We start from the raw sequence: 18776 nt of genomic DNA, 5'->3' as shown, positions 1-18776 counted from the left end.
ATGTACTGTTCATAACTTTATGTACTGTTCATAACTTTATGTACTGTTCATAACTTTATGTACTGTTCATAACTTTATGTATTATTCATAACTTTATGTACTGTTTATAACTTTATGTACTGTTCATAACTTTATGTATTGTTCATAACTTTATGTATTATTCATAACTTTATGTACTGTTTATAACTTTATGTACTGTTTATAACTCTATGTATTGTTCATAACTTTATGTATTATTCATAACTTTATGTATTGTTCATAACTTTATGTATTGTTCATAACTTTATGTATTATTCATAACTTTATGTATTGTTCATAACTTTATGTATTGTTCATAACTTTATGTATTATTCATAACTTTATGTATTGTTCATAACTTTATGTACTGTTCATAACTTTATGTATTATTCATAACTTTATGTACTGTTTATAACTTTATGTACTGTTCATAATTTTATGTATTGTTCATAACTTTATGTATTATTCATAACTTTATGTATTGTTCATAACTTTATGTATTGTTCATAACTTTATGTATTATTCATAACTTTATGTATTGTTCATAACTTTATGTACTGTTCATAACTTTATGTATTATTCATAACTTTATGTACTGTTTATAACTTTATGTACTGTTCATAATTTTATGTACTGTTCATAACTTTATGTATTATTCATAACTTTATGTACTGTTTATAACTTTATGTACTGTTCATAATTTTATGTATTGTTCATAACTTTATGTATTATTCATAACTTTATGTATTGTTCATAACTTTATGTATTGTTCATAACTTTATGTATTATTCATAACTTTATGTATTGTTCATAACTTTATGTACTGTTCATAACTTTATGTATTATTCATAACTTTATGTACTGTTTATAACTTTATGTACTGTTTATAACTTTATGTACTATTCATAACTTTATGTACTGTTCATAACTTTATGTATTATTCATAACTTTATGTATTATTCATAACTTTATGTACTGTTTATAACTTTATGTACTGTTCATAACTTTATGTATTATTCATAACTTTATGTACTGTTTATAACTTTATGTACTGTTCATAACTTTATGTACTATTCATAACTTTATGTACTATTCATAACTTTATGTACTGTTCATAACTTTATGTATTATTCATAACTTTATGTACTGTTTATAACTTTATGTATTATTCATAACTTTATGTATTATTCATAACTTTATGTACTGTTTATAACTTTATGTACTGTTCATAACTTTATGTATTATTCATAACTTTATGTATTATTCATAACTTTATGTACTGTTCATAACTTTATGTATTGTTCATAACTTTATGTACTGTTCATAACTTTATGTACTGTTTATAACTTTATGTACTTTTCATAACTTTATGTACTGTTTATAGCTTTATGTACTGTTCATAACTTTATGTACTGTTTATTACTTTATGTACTTTTCTTAACTTTATGTATTGTTCATAACTTTATGTACTGTTCATAACTTTATGTACTGTTTATAACTTTATGTACTGTTTATAACTTTATGTACTGTTCATAACTTTATGTACTGTTTATAACTTTATGTACTGTTCATTACTTTATGTAGTGTTCAAAACTTTATGTACTATTCATAACTTTATGTACTGTTCATAACTTTATGTACTATTCATAACTTTATGTACTGTTCATAACTTTATGTACTGTTTATAACTTTATGTACTGTTCATAACTTTATGTACTGTTCATAACTTTATGTACTGTTCATAACTTTATGTACTGTTCATTACTTTATGTAGTGTTCAAAACTTTATTTACTGTTTATAACTTTATGTACTGTTCATAATTTTATGTACTGTTCCTAACTTTATGTACTGTTCATAACTTTATGTACTGTTCATTACTTTATGTACTGTTTATAACTTTATGTACTGTTTATAACTTTATGTACTGTTCATAACTTTATGTACTGTTCATAACTTTATGTACTGTTTATAACTTTATGTACTGTTCATTACTTTATGTAGTGTTCATAACTTTATGTACTATTCATAACTTTATGTACTGTTCATTACTTTATGTACTGTTCATAACTTTATGTACTATTCATAACTTTATGTACTATTCATAACTTTATGTACTGTTCATAACTTTATGTACTACTCATAACTTTATGTACTATTCATAACTTTATGTACTGTTCATAACTTTATGTACTGTTTATAACTTTATGTACTGTTCATTACTTTATGTAGTGTTCATAACTTTATGTACTATTCATAACTTTATGTACTGTTCATTACTTTATGTATTGTTCATAACTTTATGTACTATTCATAACTTTATGTACTATTCATAACTTTATGTACTGTTCATAACTTTATGTACTGTTTATAACTTTATGTACTGTTCATTACTTTATGTAGTGTTCAAAACTTTATGTACTGTTTATAACTTTATGTACTGTTCATAACTTTATGTACTGTTTATAACTTTATGTACTGTTCATAACTTTATGTACTGTTCATAACTTTATGTACTGTTTATAACTTTATGTACTGTTCATAACTTTATGTACTGTTTATAACTTTATGTACTGTTCATTACTTTATGTAGTGTTCAAAACTTTATTTACTGTTTATAACTTTATGTACTGTTCATAATTTTATGTACTGTTCCTAACTTTATGTACTGTTCATAACTTTATGTACTGTTCATTACTTTATGTACTGTTTATAACTTTATGTACTGTTCATAACTTTATGTACTGTTCATTACTTTATGTAGTGTTCATAAGTTTATGTACTGATTATAACTTTATGTACTGTTCATAACTTTATGTACTGTTTATAACTTTATGTACTGTTCATAACTTTATGTACTGTTCATAACTTTATGTACTGTTCATAACTTTATGTACTGTTCGTAACTTTATGTATTGTTCATAACTTTATGTACTGTTCATAACTTTATGTACTGTTTATAACTTTATGTACTGTTCATAACTTTATGTAATGTTTATAACTTTATGTACTGTTCATAACTTTATGTACTATTCATAACTTTATGTACTGTTGATAACTTTATGTACTGTTCATAACTTTATGTACTATTCATAACTTTATGTACTGTTTATAACTTTATGTATTGTTCATAACTTTATGTACTGTTCATAACTTTATGTACTATTCATAACTTTATGTATTGTTCATAACTTTATGTATTGTTCATAACTTTATGTACTGTTCATAACTTTATGTATTGTTCATAACTTTATATACTGTTCATAACTTTATGTACTGTTTATAACTTTATGTATTGTTCATAACTTTATGTGCTGTTTTTAACTTTATGTACTGTTACAAACTTCATGTACTGTTCATAACTTTATGTACTGTTTATAACTTTATGTACTGTTCATAACTTTATGTACTGTTCATAACTTTATGTACTGTTTATAACTTTATGTACTGTTCATAACTTTATGTACTGTTCATAACTTTATGTACTGTTCATAACTTTATGTACTGTTTATAACTTTATGTACTGTTCATAACTTTATGTATTGTTCATAACTTTATGTACAGTTCATAACTTTATGTATTGTTCATAACTTTATATACTGTTCATAACTTTATGTACTGTTTATAACTTTATGTACTGTTCATTACTTTGTGTACTGTTTATAACTTTATGTACTGTTCATAACTTTATGTACTGTTTATAACTTTATGTACTGTTCATTACTTTATGTATTGTTCATAACTTTATGTACTGTTCATAACTTTATTTACTGTTCATAATTTTATGTACTGTTTATAACTTTATGTACTGTTTATAACTTTATGTACTGTCCATAACTTTATGTACTGTTCATAACTTTATGTATTGTTCATAACTTTATGTACTGTTCATAACTTTATGTATTGTTCATAACTTTATGTACTGTTTATAACTTTATGTACTGTTCATAACTTTATGTACTGTTCATAACTTTATGTACTGTTCATAACTTTATGTATTGTTCATAACTTTATGTACTGTTTATAACTTTATGTACTGTTAATAATTTTATGTACTGTTCATAACTGTATGTACTGTTCATTACTTTATGTAGTGTTTATAACATTATGTATTGTTCATAACTTTATGTACTTTTTATAACTTTATGTATTGTTCATAATTTTATGTACTGTTCATAACTTTATGTACTGTTCATAACTTTATGTACTGTTCATAACTTTATGTACTGTTCGTAACTTTATGTATTGTTCATAACTTTATGTACTGTTCATAACTTTATGTACTGTTTATAACTTTATGTACTGTTCATAACTTTATGTAATGTTTATAACTTTATGTACTGTTCATAACTTTATGTACTATTCATAACTTTATGTACTGTTGATAACTTTATGTACTGTTCATAACTTTATGTACTATTCATAACTTTATGTACTGTTTATAACTTTATGTATTGTTCATAACTTTATGTACTGTTCATAACTTTATGTATTGTTCATAACTTTATATACTGTTCATAACTTTATGTACTGTTTATAACTTTATGTACTGTTTATAACTTTATGTATTGTTTATAACTTTATGTACTGTTCATAAATTTATGTACTGTTCATAACTTTATGTACTGTTGATAACTTTATGTATTGTTTATAACTTTAGTTACTGTTCATAACTTTATGTACTATTCATAACTTTATGTACTGTTGATAACTTTATATACTGTTCATAACTTTATGTACTATTCATAACTTTATGTACTGTTTATAACTTTATGTATTGTTCATAACTTTATGTACTGTTCATAACTTTATGTATTGTTCATAACTTTATATACTGTTCATAACTTTATGTACTGTTTATAACTTTATGTATTGTTCATAACTTTATGTACTGTTCATAACTTTATGTATTGTTCATAACTTTATGTACTGTTTATAGCTTTATGTACTATTCATAACTTTATGTACTGTTTATAACTTTATGTACTGTTTATAACTTTATGTACTGTTCATAACTTTATGTACTGTTCATAACTTTATGTACTGTTTATAACTTTATGTACTGTTCATAACTTTATGTACTGTTTATAACTTTATGTACTGTTCATAACTTTATGTACTGTTCATAATTTTATGTACTGTTCATAACTTTATGTACTGTTTATAACTTTATGTACTGTTTATAACTTTATGTACTGGTCATAACTTTATGTACTGTTGATAACTTTATGTACTGTTCATAATTTTATGTACTGTTCATAACTTTATGTACTGTTCATAATTTTATGTACTGTTCATAATTTTATGTACTGTTCATAACTTTATGTACTGTTTATAACTTTATGTACTGTTTATAACTTTATGTACTGTTCATAACTTTATGTACTGTTCATAATTTTATGTACTGTTTATAACTTTATGTACTGTTTAAAACTTTATGTACTGTTTATAACTTTATGTACTGTTCGTAACTTTATGTACTGTTCATAATTTTATGTACTGTTCATAATTTTATGTACTGTTCATAACTTTATGTACTGTTTATAACTTTATGTACTGTTCATAACTTTATGTACTGTTCATAATTTTATGTTCTGTTCATAACTTTATGTACTGTTTATAACTTTATTTACTGTTTATAACTTTATGTACTGTTTATAACTTTATGTACTGGTCATAACTTTATGTACTGTTGATAACTTTATGTACTGTTCATAATTTTATGTACTGTTCATAACTTTATGTACTGTTCATAACTTTATGTACTGTTTATAACTTTATGTATTGTTCATAACTTTATGTACTGTTCATAACTTTATGTACTGTTCATAACTTTATGTATTGTTTATAACTTTATGTACTGTTTATAACTTTATGTACTGTTTATTACTTTATGTACTGTTCATAACTTTATGTATTGTTCATAACTTTATGTACTTTTCATAACTTTATGTACTGTTCATAACTTTATGTATTGTTCATAACTTTATGTACTGTTCATAACTTTATGTACTGTTCATAACTTTATGTATTGTTCATAACTTTATGTACTGTTCATAACTTTATGTACTGTTTATTACTTTATGTACTGTTCATAACTTTATGTATTGTTCATAACTTTATGTATTGTTTATAACTTTATGTACTGTTTATAACTTTATGTACTGTTGATAACTTTATGTATTGTTTATAGCTTTATGTACTGTTCATAACTTTATGTACTGTTCATAACTTTATGTATTGTTCATAACTTTATGTACTGTTCATAACTTTATGTACTGTTCATAACTTTATGTATTGTTCATAACTTTATGTACTTTTCATAACTTTATGTATTGTTCATAACTTTATGTACTGTTTATAACTTTATGTACTGTTCATAACTTTATGTACTGTTCATAACTTTATGTACTGTTCATAACTTTATGTATTATTCATAACTTTATGTACTTTTCATAACTTTATGTATTGTTTATAACTTTATGTACTGTTTATAACTTTATGTACTGTTGATAACTTTATGTATTGTTTATAACTTTATATACTGTTCATAACTTTATGTACTGTTCATAACTTTATGTATTGTTCATAACTTTATGTACTGTTCATAACTTTATGTACTGTTCATAACTTTATGTATTGTTCATAACTTTATGTACTTTTCATAACTTTATGTATTGTTCATAACTTTATGTACTGTTTATAACTTTATGTACTGTTCATAACTTTATGTACTGTTCATAACTTTATGTATTGTTCATAACTTTATGTACTTTTCATAACTTTATGTATTGTTTATAACTTTATGTACTGTTTATAACTTTATGTACTGTTCATAACTTTATGTACTGTTCATAACTTTATGTACTGTTTATAACTTTATGTACTGTTCATAACTTTATGTACTGTTCATAACTTTATGTATTATTCATAACTTTATGTACTTTTCATAACTTTATGTACTGTTCATAATTTTATGTACTGTTTATAACTTTATGTACTTTTCATAACTTTATGTACTGTTTATAGCTTTATGTACTGTTCATAACTTTATGTACTGTTTATTACTTTATGTACTTTTCATAACTTTATGTATTGTTCATAACTTTATGTACTGTTCATAACTTTATGTACTGTTTATAACTTTATGTACTGTTCATAACTTTATGTACTGTTCATAACTTTATGTACTGTTTATAACTTTATGTACTGTTTATTACTTTATGTGCTGTTCATAACTTTATGTACTGTTTATAACTTTATGTATTGTTCATAACTTTATGTACTGTTTATAACTTTATGTAATGTTTATAACTTTATGTACTGTTTATAACTTTATGTACTGTTTATAACTTTATGTACTGTTTATAACTTTATGTACTGTTTATAACTTTATGTACTGTTCATAACTTTATGTACTGTTCATAACTTTATGTACTGTTCATAACTTTATGTACTGTTTATAACTTTATGTACTGTTTATAACTTTATGTACTGTTTATAACTTTATGTAATGTTTATAACTTTATGTACTGTTTATAACTTTATGTACTGTTCATAACTTTATGTACTGTTTATAACTTTATGTACTGTTTATAACTTTATGTACTGTTTATAACTTTATGTACTGTTTATAACTTTATGTAATGTTCATAACTTTATGTACTGTTCATAACTTTATGTGCTGTTCATAACTTTATGTACTGTTTATAACTTTATGTACTGTTTATAACTTTATGTACTGTTTATAACTTTATGTACTGTTCATAACTTTATGTACTGTTCATAACTTTATGTACTGTTCATAACTTTATGTACTGTTTATAACTTTATGTACTGTTTATAACTTTATGTACTGTTTATAACTTTATGTACTGTTTATAACTTTATGTAATGTTCATAACTTTATGTACTGTTCATAACTTTATGTGCTGTTCATAACTTTATGTACTGTTTATAACTTTATGTACTGGTCATAATTTTATGTACTGTTCATAACTTTATGTACTTTTCATAACTTTATGTACTGTTTATAACTTTATGTACTGGTCATAATTTTATCTACTGTTCATAACTTCATGTACTGTTTATAACTTTATGTACTGGTCATAATTTTATGTAATGTTCATAACTTTATGTACTGTTCATAACTTTATGTACTGTTCATAACTTTATGTACTGTTCATAACTTTATGTACTGTTTATAACTTTATGTACTGTTTATAACTTTATGTACTGTTCATAACTTTATGTACTGTTTATAACTTTATGTACTGTTTATAACTTTATGTACTGTTCATAACTTTATGTACTGTTTATAACTTTATGTAATGTTTATAACTTTATGTACTGTTTATAACTTTATGTAATGTTCATAACTTTATGTGCTGTTCATAACTTTATGTACTGGTCATAATTTTATGTACTGTTCATAACTTTATGTACTTTTCATAACTTTATGTACTGTTCATAACTTTATGTACTTTTCATAACTTTATGTACTGTTTATAACTTTATGTACTGGTCATAATTTTATGTACTGTTCATAACTTTATGTGCTTTTCATAACTTTATGTACTGTTTGTAACTTTATGTACTGGTCATAATTTTATCTACTGTTCATAACTTCATGTACTGTTTATAACTTTATGTACTGGTCATAATTTTATGTACTGTTCATAACTTTATGTACTGTTTATAACTTTATGTACTGTTTATTACTTTATGTACTGGTCATAATTTTATGTACTGTTCATAACTTTATGTACTGTTTATAACTTTATGTACTTTTCATAACTTTATGTACTGTTTATAACTTTATGTATTGTTAATAACTTTATGTACTGTTTATAACTTTATGTACTGTTCATAATTTTATGTACTGTTTATAACTTTATGTACTGTTTATAACTTTATGTACTGGTCATAATTTTATGTACTGTTTATTACTTTATGTACTGTTTATAACTTTATGTACTGGTCATAATTTTATGTACTGTTTATTACTTTATGTACTGTTTATAACTTTATGTACTGGTCATAATTTTATCTACTGTTCATAACTTTATGTACTGGTCATAACTTTATGTACTGTTCATAACTTTATGTACTGTTCATAATTTTATGTACTGTTCATAACTTTATGTACTGTTCATAATTTTATGTACTGTTCATAACTTTATGTACTGTTCATAATTTTATGTACTGTTCATAACTTTATGTACTGTTCATAACTTCATGTACTGTTCATAATTTTATGTACTGTTCATAACTGTATGTACTGTTTATAACTTTATGTACTGTTTATTACTTTATGTATTGTTCATAACTTTATGTACCGGTCATAAATTTATGTACTGTTCATAATTTTATGTACTGTTTATAACTTTATGTATTGTTCATAACTTTATGTATTGTTTTTAACTTTATTTATTGTTCATAACTTTATGTACTGTTCATAACTTTATCTACTGTTCATAACTTTATCTACTGTTTATAGCTTTATGTACTGTTTATAACTTTATGTACTGTTTATAACTTTATGTACTTTTCATAACTTTATGTATTGTTCATAATTTTATGTACTGTTTATAGCTTTATGTACTGTTTATAACTTTATGTACTGTTTATAACTTTATGTACTTTTCATAACTTTATGTATTGTTCATAATTTTATGTACTATTTATAGCTTTATGTACTGTTTATAACTTTATGTACTGGTCATAATTTTATCTACTGTTCATAACTTTATGTACTGTTTATTACTTTATGTACTGTTCATAACTTTATGTACTGTTCATAACTTTAGGTACTGTTTATAACTTAATGTACTGGTCATAACTTTATGTACTGTTCATAACGTTATGTACTGTTTATAACTTTATGTACTGTTTATAACTTTCTGTACGGTTCATAACTTTATGTACTGTTTATAGCTTTATGTACTGTTCATAACTGTATGTACTGTTCATAACTTTATGTACTGGTTATGACTTTATGTACTGGTCATAACTTTATGTACTGTTCATAACTTTATGTACTGTTCATAACTTTATGTACCGTTCATAACTTTATGTACTGTTTATTACTTTATATACTGTTTATAGCTTTATGTACTGTTCATAACTTTATGTATTGTGCATAACTTTATGTAATGTTTATAACTTTATGTATTGTTCATAATTTTATGTACTGTGTATAGCTTTATGTACTGTTTATAACTTTATGTACTGTTTATAGCTTTATGTACTGTTCATAACTTTATGTACTGTTCATAACTTTATGTACTGTTCATAACTTTATGCACTGTTCATAAGTGTATGCACATATATAGATATATATATAATAAACTCTACTGTTCATAACTTTATGTACTGTTCATAACTTTATGTACTGTTCATAACTTTATGTACTGTTCATAACTTTATGTACTGTTCATAACTTTATGCACTGTTCATAAGTTTATGCACATATATAGATATATATATAATAAACTCTACTGTTCATAACTTTATGTACTGTTCATAACTTTATGTACTGGTCATAACTTTATGTACTGTTCATAACTTTATGCACTGTTCATAAGTTTATGCACATATATAGATATATATATATAATAAACTCTACTGTTCATGACTTTATGTACTGTTCATAACTTTATGTACTGTTTATAACTTTATGTACTGTTCATAACTTTATGTACTGTTCATAACTTTATGTACTGTTTATAACTTTATGTACTGTTTATAACTTTATGTACTGTTCATAACTTTATGTACTGTTTATAACTTTATGTACTGTTCATAACTTTATGTACTGTTCATAACTTCTTGTACTGTTTATAACTTTATGTACTGTTCATAACTTTATGTATTGTTCATAACTTTATGCGCATATGTAGATATATATATAATAAAATGTACTGTTCATAACTTTATGTAAAATGGGTGGGGGGGTTCACCTCAAATACACAAACGGAATGTTCAAGAATGATTATCGCTACAAAAAGGAAGAACAAACATGGCGGCCAGCATTTTTATTTCGTCCGTTCTCGCATAATCTCGTGTGTGCGTGAAGATGGAACCTATAAAACGATGTTCATTTCTGCGTGCTGGGAGATGATTCCCGATCAGCCAGGAGAGAAGGCAACGAGAGTAGAGACAAGAAACAGAGGACTGTAGCGATAATCATTCTTGAACATTTAGTTTGTGTATTTGAGGTGACCCCCCCCCCATTTTACATCAAGCTATTTCGGCGATGGCCAACGCAGGCTTAAGCAACATGATTAAGCCTTTTAATGGCGACGGTGATGTGGTGGCGTGGCTTAAAAAGTGGACCTTGTAGCAAGGATTCAGAAGCTGGATGATGTGGCCACTGTAATTCCACATAACTTTATGTACGGTTTATAACTTTATGTACTGTCCATAACTTTATGTATTGTTCATAACTTTATGTACTGTTTATAACTTTATGTACTGTTTATAACTTTATGTACTGTTCATAACTTTATGTATAGTTCATAACTTTATGTATTGTTCATAACTTTATGTACTGTTCATAACTTTATGTATTGTTCATAACTTTATGTATTGTTCATAACTTTATGTACTGTTTATAACTTTATGTACTGTTCATAACTTTATGTACTGTTTATAACTCTATGTACTGTTTATAACTTTATTTACTGTTCATAACTTTATGTAGTGTTCATAACTTTATGCACTGTTCATAACTTTATGTACTGTTTATATCTTTATGTACTGTTTATAACTCTATGTACTGTTTATAACTTTATTTACTGTTCATAACTTTATGTACTGTTTATAACTTTATGTACTGTTCATAACTTTATGTACTGTTCATAACTTTATGTACTGTTCATAACTTTATGTACTGTTTATAACTTTATGTACTGTTTATAATTTTATGTACTGTTTATAACTTTATGTACTGTTCATAACTTTATGTACTGTTTATAACTTTATGTACTGTTTATAACTTTATGTACTGTTTATAACTTTATGTATTGTTCATAACTATGTACTGTTCATAACTTTATGTACTGTTCATAACTTTATGTACTGGTCATAACTTTATGTATTGTTCATAACTTTATGTACTGTTTATAACTTTATGTACTGTTTATAACTTAATGTATTGCTCATAACTTTATGTACTGTTCATAACTTTATGTACTGTTCATAACTTTATGTATTGTTCATAACTTTATGTACTGTTTATAACTTTATGTACTGTTCATAACTTTATGTACTGTTTATAACTTTATGTATTTTTCATAACTATGTACTGTTCATAACTTTATGTACTGTTCATAACTTTATGTACTGTTCATAACTTTATGTATTGTTCATAACTTTATGTACTTTTTATAACTTTATGTACTGTTTATAACTTTATGTACTGTTCATAACTTTATGTATTGTTCATAACTTTATGTACTGTTCATAACTTTATGTACTGTTCATAATTTTATGTACTGTTCATAAATTTATGTAGTGTTCATAACTTGATGTACTGTTCATAACTTTATGTACTTTTTATAACTTTATGTACTGTTCATAACTTTATGTATTGTTCATAACTTTATGTATTGTTCATAGCTTTATGTACTGTTTATAACTTTATGTACTGTTTATAACTTTATGTATTGTTCATAACTTTATGTACTGTTCATAACTTTATGTACTGTTCATAACTTTATGTATTGTTCATAACTTTATATACTGTTCATAACTTTATGTACTGTTTATAACTTTATGTACTGTTCATAACTTTATGTATTGTTCATAACTTTATGTACTGTTCATGACTTTATGTACTGTTCATAACTATGTGCTCTTTATAACTTTATGTACTGTTTATAACTTTATGTACTGTTCATAACTTTATGTATTGTTCATAACTTTATGTACTGTTCATAACTTTATGTACTGTTCATAACTATGTACTCTTTATAACTTTATGTACTGTTTATAACTTTATGTACTGTTCATAACTTTATGTACTGTTCATAACTTTATGTACTGTTCATAACTATGTACTCTTTATAACTTTATGTACTGTTTATAACTTTATGTATTGTTCATAACTTTACGTACTGTTCATAACTTTATGTATTGTTCATAACTTTATGTACTGTTTATAACTTTATGTACTGTTCATAACTTTATGTACTGTTCATAACTTTATGTACTGTTCATAACTATGTACTCTTTATAACTTTATGTACTGTTTATAACTTTATGTACTGTTCATAACTTTATGTACTGTTCATAACTATGTACTCTTTATAACTTTATGTACTGTTTATAACTTTATGTACTGTTCATAACTTTATGTACTGTTCATAATTTTATGTACTGTTCATAACTTTATGTACTGTTCATAACTTTATGTATTGTTCATAACTTTATGTACTGTTTATAACTTTATGTATTGTTCATAACTTTATGTACTGTTCATAACTTTATGTACTGTTCATAACTATGTACTCTTTATAACTTTATGTACTGTTTATAACTTTATGTACTGTTCATAACTTTATGTACTGTTCATAACTTTATGTACTGTTCATAACTATGTACTCTTTATAACTTTATGTACTGTTTATAACTTTATGTATTGTTCATAACTTTATGTACTGTTCATAACTGTATGTACTGTTCATAACTTTATGTACTGTTCATAACTTTATGTACTGTTCATAACTTTATGTACTGTTTATAACTTTATGTATTGTTCATAACTTTATGTACTGTTCATAACATTATGTATTGTTCATAATTTTATGTACTGTTTATAACTTTATGTACTGTTCATAACTTTATGTACTGTTTATAACTTTATGTATTGTTCATAACTTTATATACTGTTCATAACTTTATGTATTGTTCATAACTTTATGTACTGTTCATAACTTTATGTACTGTTCATAACTTTATGTATTGTTCATAACTTTATGTACTGTTCATAACTTTATGTACTGTTCATAATTTTATGTGCTGTTTATAACTTTATGTATTGTTCATAACTTTATGTACTGTTCATAACTTTATGTACTGTTCATAACTTTATGTATTGTTCATAACTTTATGTACTGTTTATAACTTTATGTACTGTTCATAACTTTATGTACTGTTTATAACTTTATGTACTGTTCATAACTTTATGTACTGTTTATAACTTTATGTATTGTTCATAACTTTATATACTGTTCATAACTTTATGTATTGTTCATAACTTTATGTACTGTTCATAACTTTATGTACTGTTCATAACTTTATGTATTGTTCATAACTTTATGTACTGTTCATAACTTTATGTACTGTTCATAACTTTATGTGCTGTTTATAACTTTATGTATTGTTCATAACTTTATGTACTGTTCATAACTTTATGTACTGTTCATAACTTTATGTACTGTTCATAACTTTATGTACTGTTCATAACTTTATGTGCTGTTTATAACTTTATATACTGTTTATAACTTTATGTACTGTTCATAACTTTATGTACTGTTTATAACTTTATGTACTGTTCATAACTTTATGTACTGTTCATAACTTTATGTACTGTTCATAACTTTATGTACTGTTCATAACTTTATGTACTGTGTATAACTTTATGTACTGTTTATAACTTTATGTACTGTTTATAACTTTATATACTGTTTATAACTTTATGTACTGTTCATAACTTTATGTACTGTTTATAACTTTATATACTGTTTATAACTTTATGTACTGTTCATAACTTTATGTACTGGTCATAACTTTATGTACTGTTCATAACCTTATGTACTGTTCATAACTTTATGCGCATATGTATATATTAAAAACTTTGACTCATGTCCAGATAATCTACATCCAAAATTTCAAGCATTTAGACCCAAAATTGGCGGTGGAGTTTAGTAAAGTATGCAAAGATCAACTCCTTAAACTTTGACCTCTTGGCAGCCAAATATTCGCCCCCAAACTGATTAAAAATCTTGCTGCGTGTCTGAATACTCATTATATAAAATTTCACACGTTTAAATCCAAAATTTGCTGAATAGTTGGTTGCTAAATTTTCGGCCAGAAAACCGATTAAAAAGTTTGCCCTATGTCTTAATACACTTTATGTAAAATTTCAAATGTTTAGACCAAAAATTGGTTGAGAGGTCAATTTTTTTTTTAATTTTGACCCCTTAACACTTATTGTTTTGCTCAAATCAAATTAAAAAGTTTGATCCATGTCCAAGTAACCTACATCTAAAATTTCAAGTGTTTAGACCCAAAATTGTCGGAGGAGTTTGATAGAGTTTTCAAAGGTCAAATCGTTGAACTTTGACCCCTTGACAGCCGAATTTCTGACCAAAAACCGATTAGAAAGATTTTCCCTAATCTTAATACCCCTTCTGTCAAATCTCGAGTTTATAGACTGAAAATTGACAGAGTAGTTTGGTAGGGAAATGTACACACACAGACACACACACAGACACACACACAATTTCACTTTTATAGATATATAGATTGTATAAAAATAATATTTGTGGATGATGTTCTTATTTGTCGGAACGTAATTATTAAAAATCGACATGACCTTTTTAGACAATCTAAAATAAAATCATCTGAAAAAAGAAAAAGAAAAACAGAAATGGCACGGATACAAAAAGAAGAGAAATGGCACGGATACAAAAGAAGAAAGAGAGACAAAAAATGGCACAAATATAAAAGATGAAAAAAGAAAGTAAAGACAAAATTGGCACAGATGCAAAGAAGAGATAAATGGCACGGTACAAAAAAGGGAAAAAGAAAGACAAAAATGGCACATATACAAAAGAAAAGAAGAAAAGTATAGCACATAAAAAGAAAGAAGGACAGAAATGGCACACATACAAAAGAAAAAAGACAAATGAAGACAGAAATGGCACGGATACAAAAGAAGAAAAGAAAGGATGACACAGACATGAAAGAGAAAAGAAAGAAAGACAGAAATGGCACGCATACAAAAAAGACAGAAATGGCACGGATACAAAAGAAGAAAAGAAAGGATGACACAGATATGAAAGAGAAAAGAAAGAAAGACAGAAATGGTACGCATACAAAAAAAAAGACAGAAATGGCACAGATACAAAAGAAGAAAAGAAAGCATGGCACAGATACGAAAAAAAAGGAAAACAGACAGAAATGGCACGGATACAAAAGAAGAAAAGAAAGGATGGCACAGATACAACAGAAAAAAAGAAAGACAGAAATGGCACACATACAAAAGAAAAAAGGCAGAAATGGCACTGATACGAGAGAAGAAAAAAAAAAGGGGGTTTTACTTTACCGAGTAAACTGCTAAGGGTTAACGCCCTTCGTCCAATCTTTTCTACGAGATAAAGACCAACGAGAGTAAAGCAAAAATTTACTGCGGCCGTCACAGCCGAAAGCCAAATGGCGGCTTCGTCGCTCTTCACACCTGACATACGGATGATCGTGGCGCTGTAATACCTGCAAACACAATGGAGACACGATAAGAAACATGCGTCTACACAAACTATTATTATTACAATGTAATTTGTATTATAATATAAATGTAATATGAACAGATATCTTGTTGCTCAACTTCCCATCTAGGTTGTCCTACTATAAGTCTGGCTCCTATCATGGTAGCTTCTTATGTTTCAGTAGCTGTATGCCTTGTTTCGAATGAATGAAAGTAAGAAAAATTACAAAAGAAAGCTTGTGACAATAATATGGCTTTCCAATCTGTTGCTTAAGCTGCTAGAAAAATATTTGCATCATTCTACTGCTCCAGAAAGTGCCTAATCAGATATCTTTTCTTTTTTTTCATTTTTTAGTTTATAGATTTTGAACAAACAACAAAACATAAATCTCTTCACAAACAAGGAATTCATCCAGAAATATTTTGAGAGAATTTCGGTTTCTCTTCAAATTTTGTAGACATAAAATGTTTGGATCACTTCATCGCTCCAGAAAATACCTGACGCCTGATACAATCCTCTTTCTATATATTAATCAGATAAATCCAAAAATGGAGTATCACTGCCACATTTGGGGATATTATGTTATTGCTGAGAGCACTTTTTCTTGCTTTGACAAAGTAAAAAATCGACTTGGCAATCTAGTGGGTGGAGGATGGTATCTTGTTGTCTATACTTCTTTTTTTTTTCACAGAATAAACGTGGTTAGTCGTCCTGTTCTTGTTACTTCCACGGAAGATGCTCGACTGAGCTCCAATCCCTGGTTCTTCTTCTTCTTAAGACATTCACAGTAAGAACTCGTCTTCCTACGACAACTGCAAAGATTTTTTTTCTTTTGTTCCTTTGTGTGTCTAACATCAAACAGAATTCACATGGACAGAGTTTCTTTTCAAAAACTTTCCATCTGTGAAACATTACCACGGAACTGCTTTCCTACAAGCTACAACATGGTCATCTTCGAATCCAATGCCAACCAATACTTGCCATAAAGTGTTTTCATAATTAAGCAAATTTTGTTAATTTCATTCATCATTTTCAATCCTCTCATGATATTCTTCATCATTCAACTGACAATCATTCACATCCCATCAATTTTTATCCTCAAGATGCTTTTTGGCTTTGATAACGATAGATCATTAGTATAAAAAATAACAAAATCAACTTATTCAGGATGAGAACTCAATTTATTCAAAAGACTTTGTCAAACATTTGAAACAATGGATTTTTGTACCAAATTTCATGCACTGAAAGTGTGCACCTTGCACCTAGGATTAAATTCTTCGTCTTTGCTTCGATGGACGAACTGCCTACCATCACTGCCTTGCCTACTGAACTTGCTTTCGTCGCTAAAAATCACTTTCGACTAATATGAAGAGTAATAGTGTTCATCACATCGGACGGATGTTTTTTTTTTTCTTTACGGAAATCATTGGCTTGCATCTTGGAACACAACCTCGCAAATTGAATTCCTTCGATTTGTTCTTAACTGTAGAAAGAGATCACTTTTTAACAAGATTACAGTTGTTAAATTGGAGGAACAATGCTACCAAAATCCGCAACCTCAGAAACATCATTGTCTTCCCTGTAAGAAGTAACTCTAGGATGACTAGTTTTAGGTTCAGCACGAACATTGCAGATGTTTTGGTGCTTTTGCACAATCATTCTTGAAATTTTCTCATCACATTTCAATTTGCTGCCGATTTCTTGATTGTATAAACCAGAAAGGTAAAGATTAATGAGCTCCTGACAATCACTAAGAGAGACTCGAAGTATATGAACTAAATGTTACGTTGTATAACCTAGGTACAACAACAGTTACAATTAGAGATGCGAAAAGGTGAATATTTTAAGCTGGTTTTAAAGCTCATATGTTGCTGTGAAGTTTTTTTTTTTTTTTTGCCTTATCGATTTCAAATTATTTTTTTTAAATTAACGTGAACCGTAGGATACTTCAATTAAGTCAAATAGGAACAGATAAAATTATAGAGGAATAAAGGCGAATCAAATAAGGTATAGGTTGTTTAAACAGTTACATTTAAATTTTGCTTAAATTTGCGGCTTTTTTTAAAAAATGACAAGTGCGGCTTTCTTTTTGGTGATACTGTAGGGTTGAAAACACTTTTAAAAATTCGTGTCAAGCTGGCCTAATGGTTATCATACTTGATTCACTGGCTTTAGGTTTTGGTTTCGATCTCAGCTTGAATATTTTTTTTTTTTTTACTTACAGGAAGTGAATTGTTTAAAGAGAAAACATAATACTCGCATGCACA

The 18776-nt window shown here is 26.1% G+C and overlaps 1 protein-coding gene across 1 annotated transcript in view; it reads right to left on the bottom strand.

The window, feature by feature from the left end:
• LOC145293692 (proton myo-inositol cotransporter-like) overlaps positions 1-18776 on the bottom strand; it is a 383417-nt gene that overhangs the window by 45459 nt on the left and 319182 nt on the right. Inside the window, exon 5 of the mRNA XM_080140102.1 lies at positions 16350-16513. Within this exon, the coding sequence (XP_079996228.1) occupies positions 16350-16513 (164 nt within the window). The remainder of the gene's footprint in view (positions 1-16349; positions 16514-18776) is intronic.

This window comes from Euprymna scolopes, chromosome 15 (assembly GCF_053919585.1).
Source record: "Euprymna scolopes isolate OS-2025 chromosome 15, ASM5391958v1, whole genome shotgun sequence".
NCBI lineage: Eukaryota > Metazoa > Mollusca > Cephalopoda > Sepiida > Sepiolidae > Euprymna > Euprymna scolopes.
Note: the sequence above shows the minus strand (reverse complement) of the source record. Positions and strands in the feature narration are given on the sequence as shown.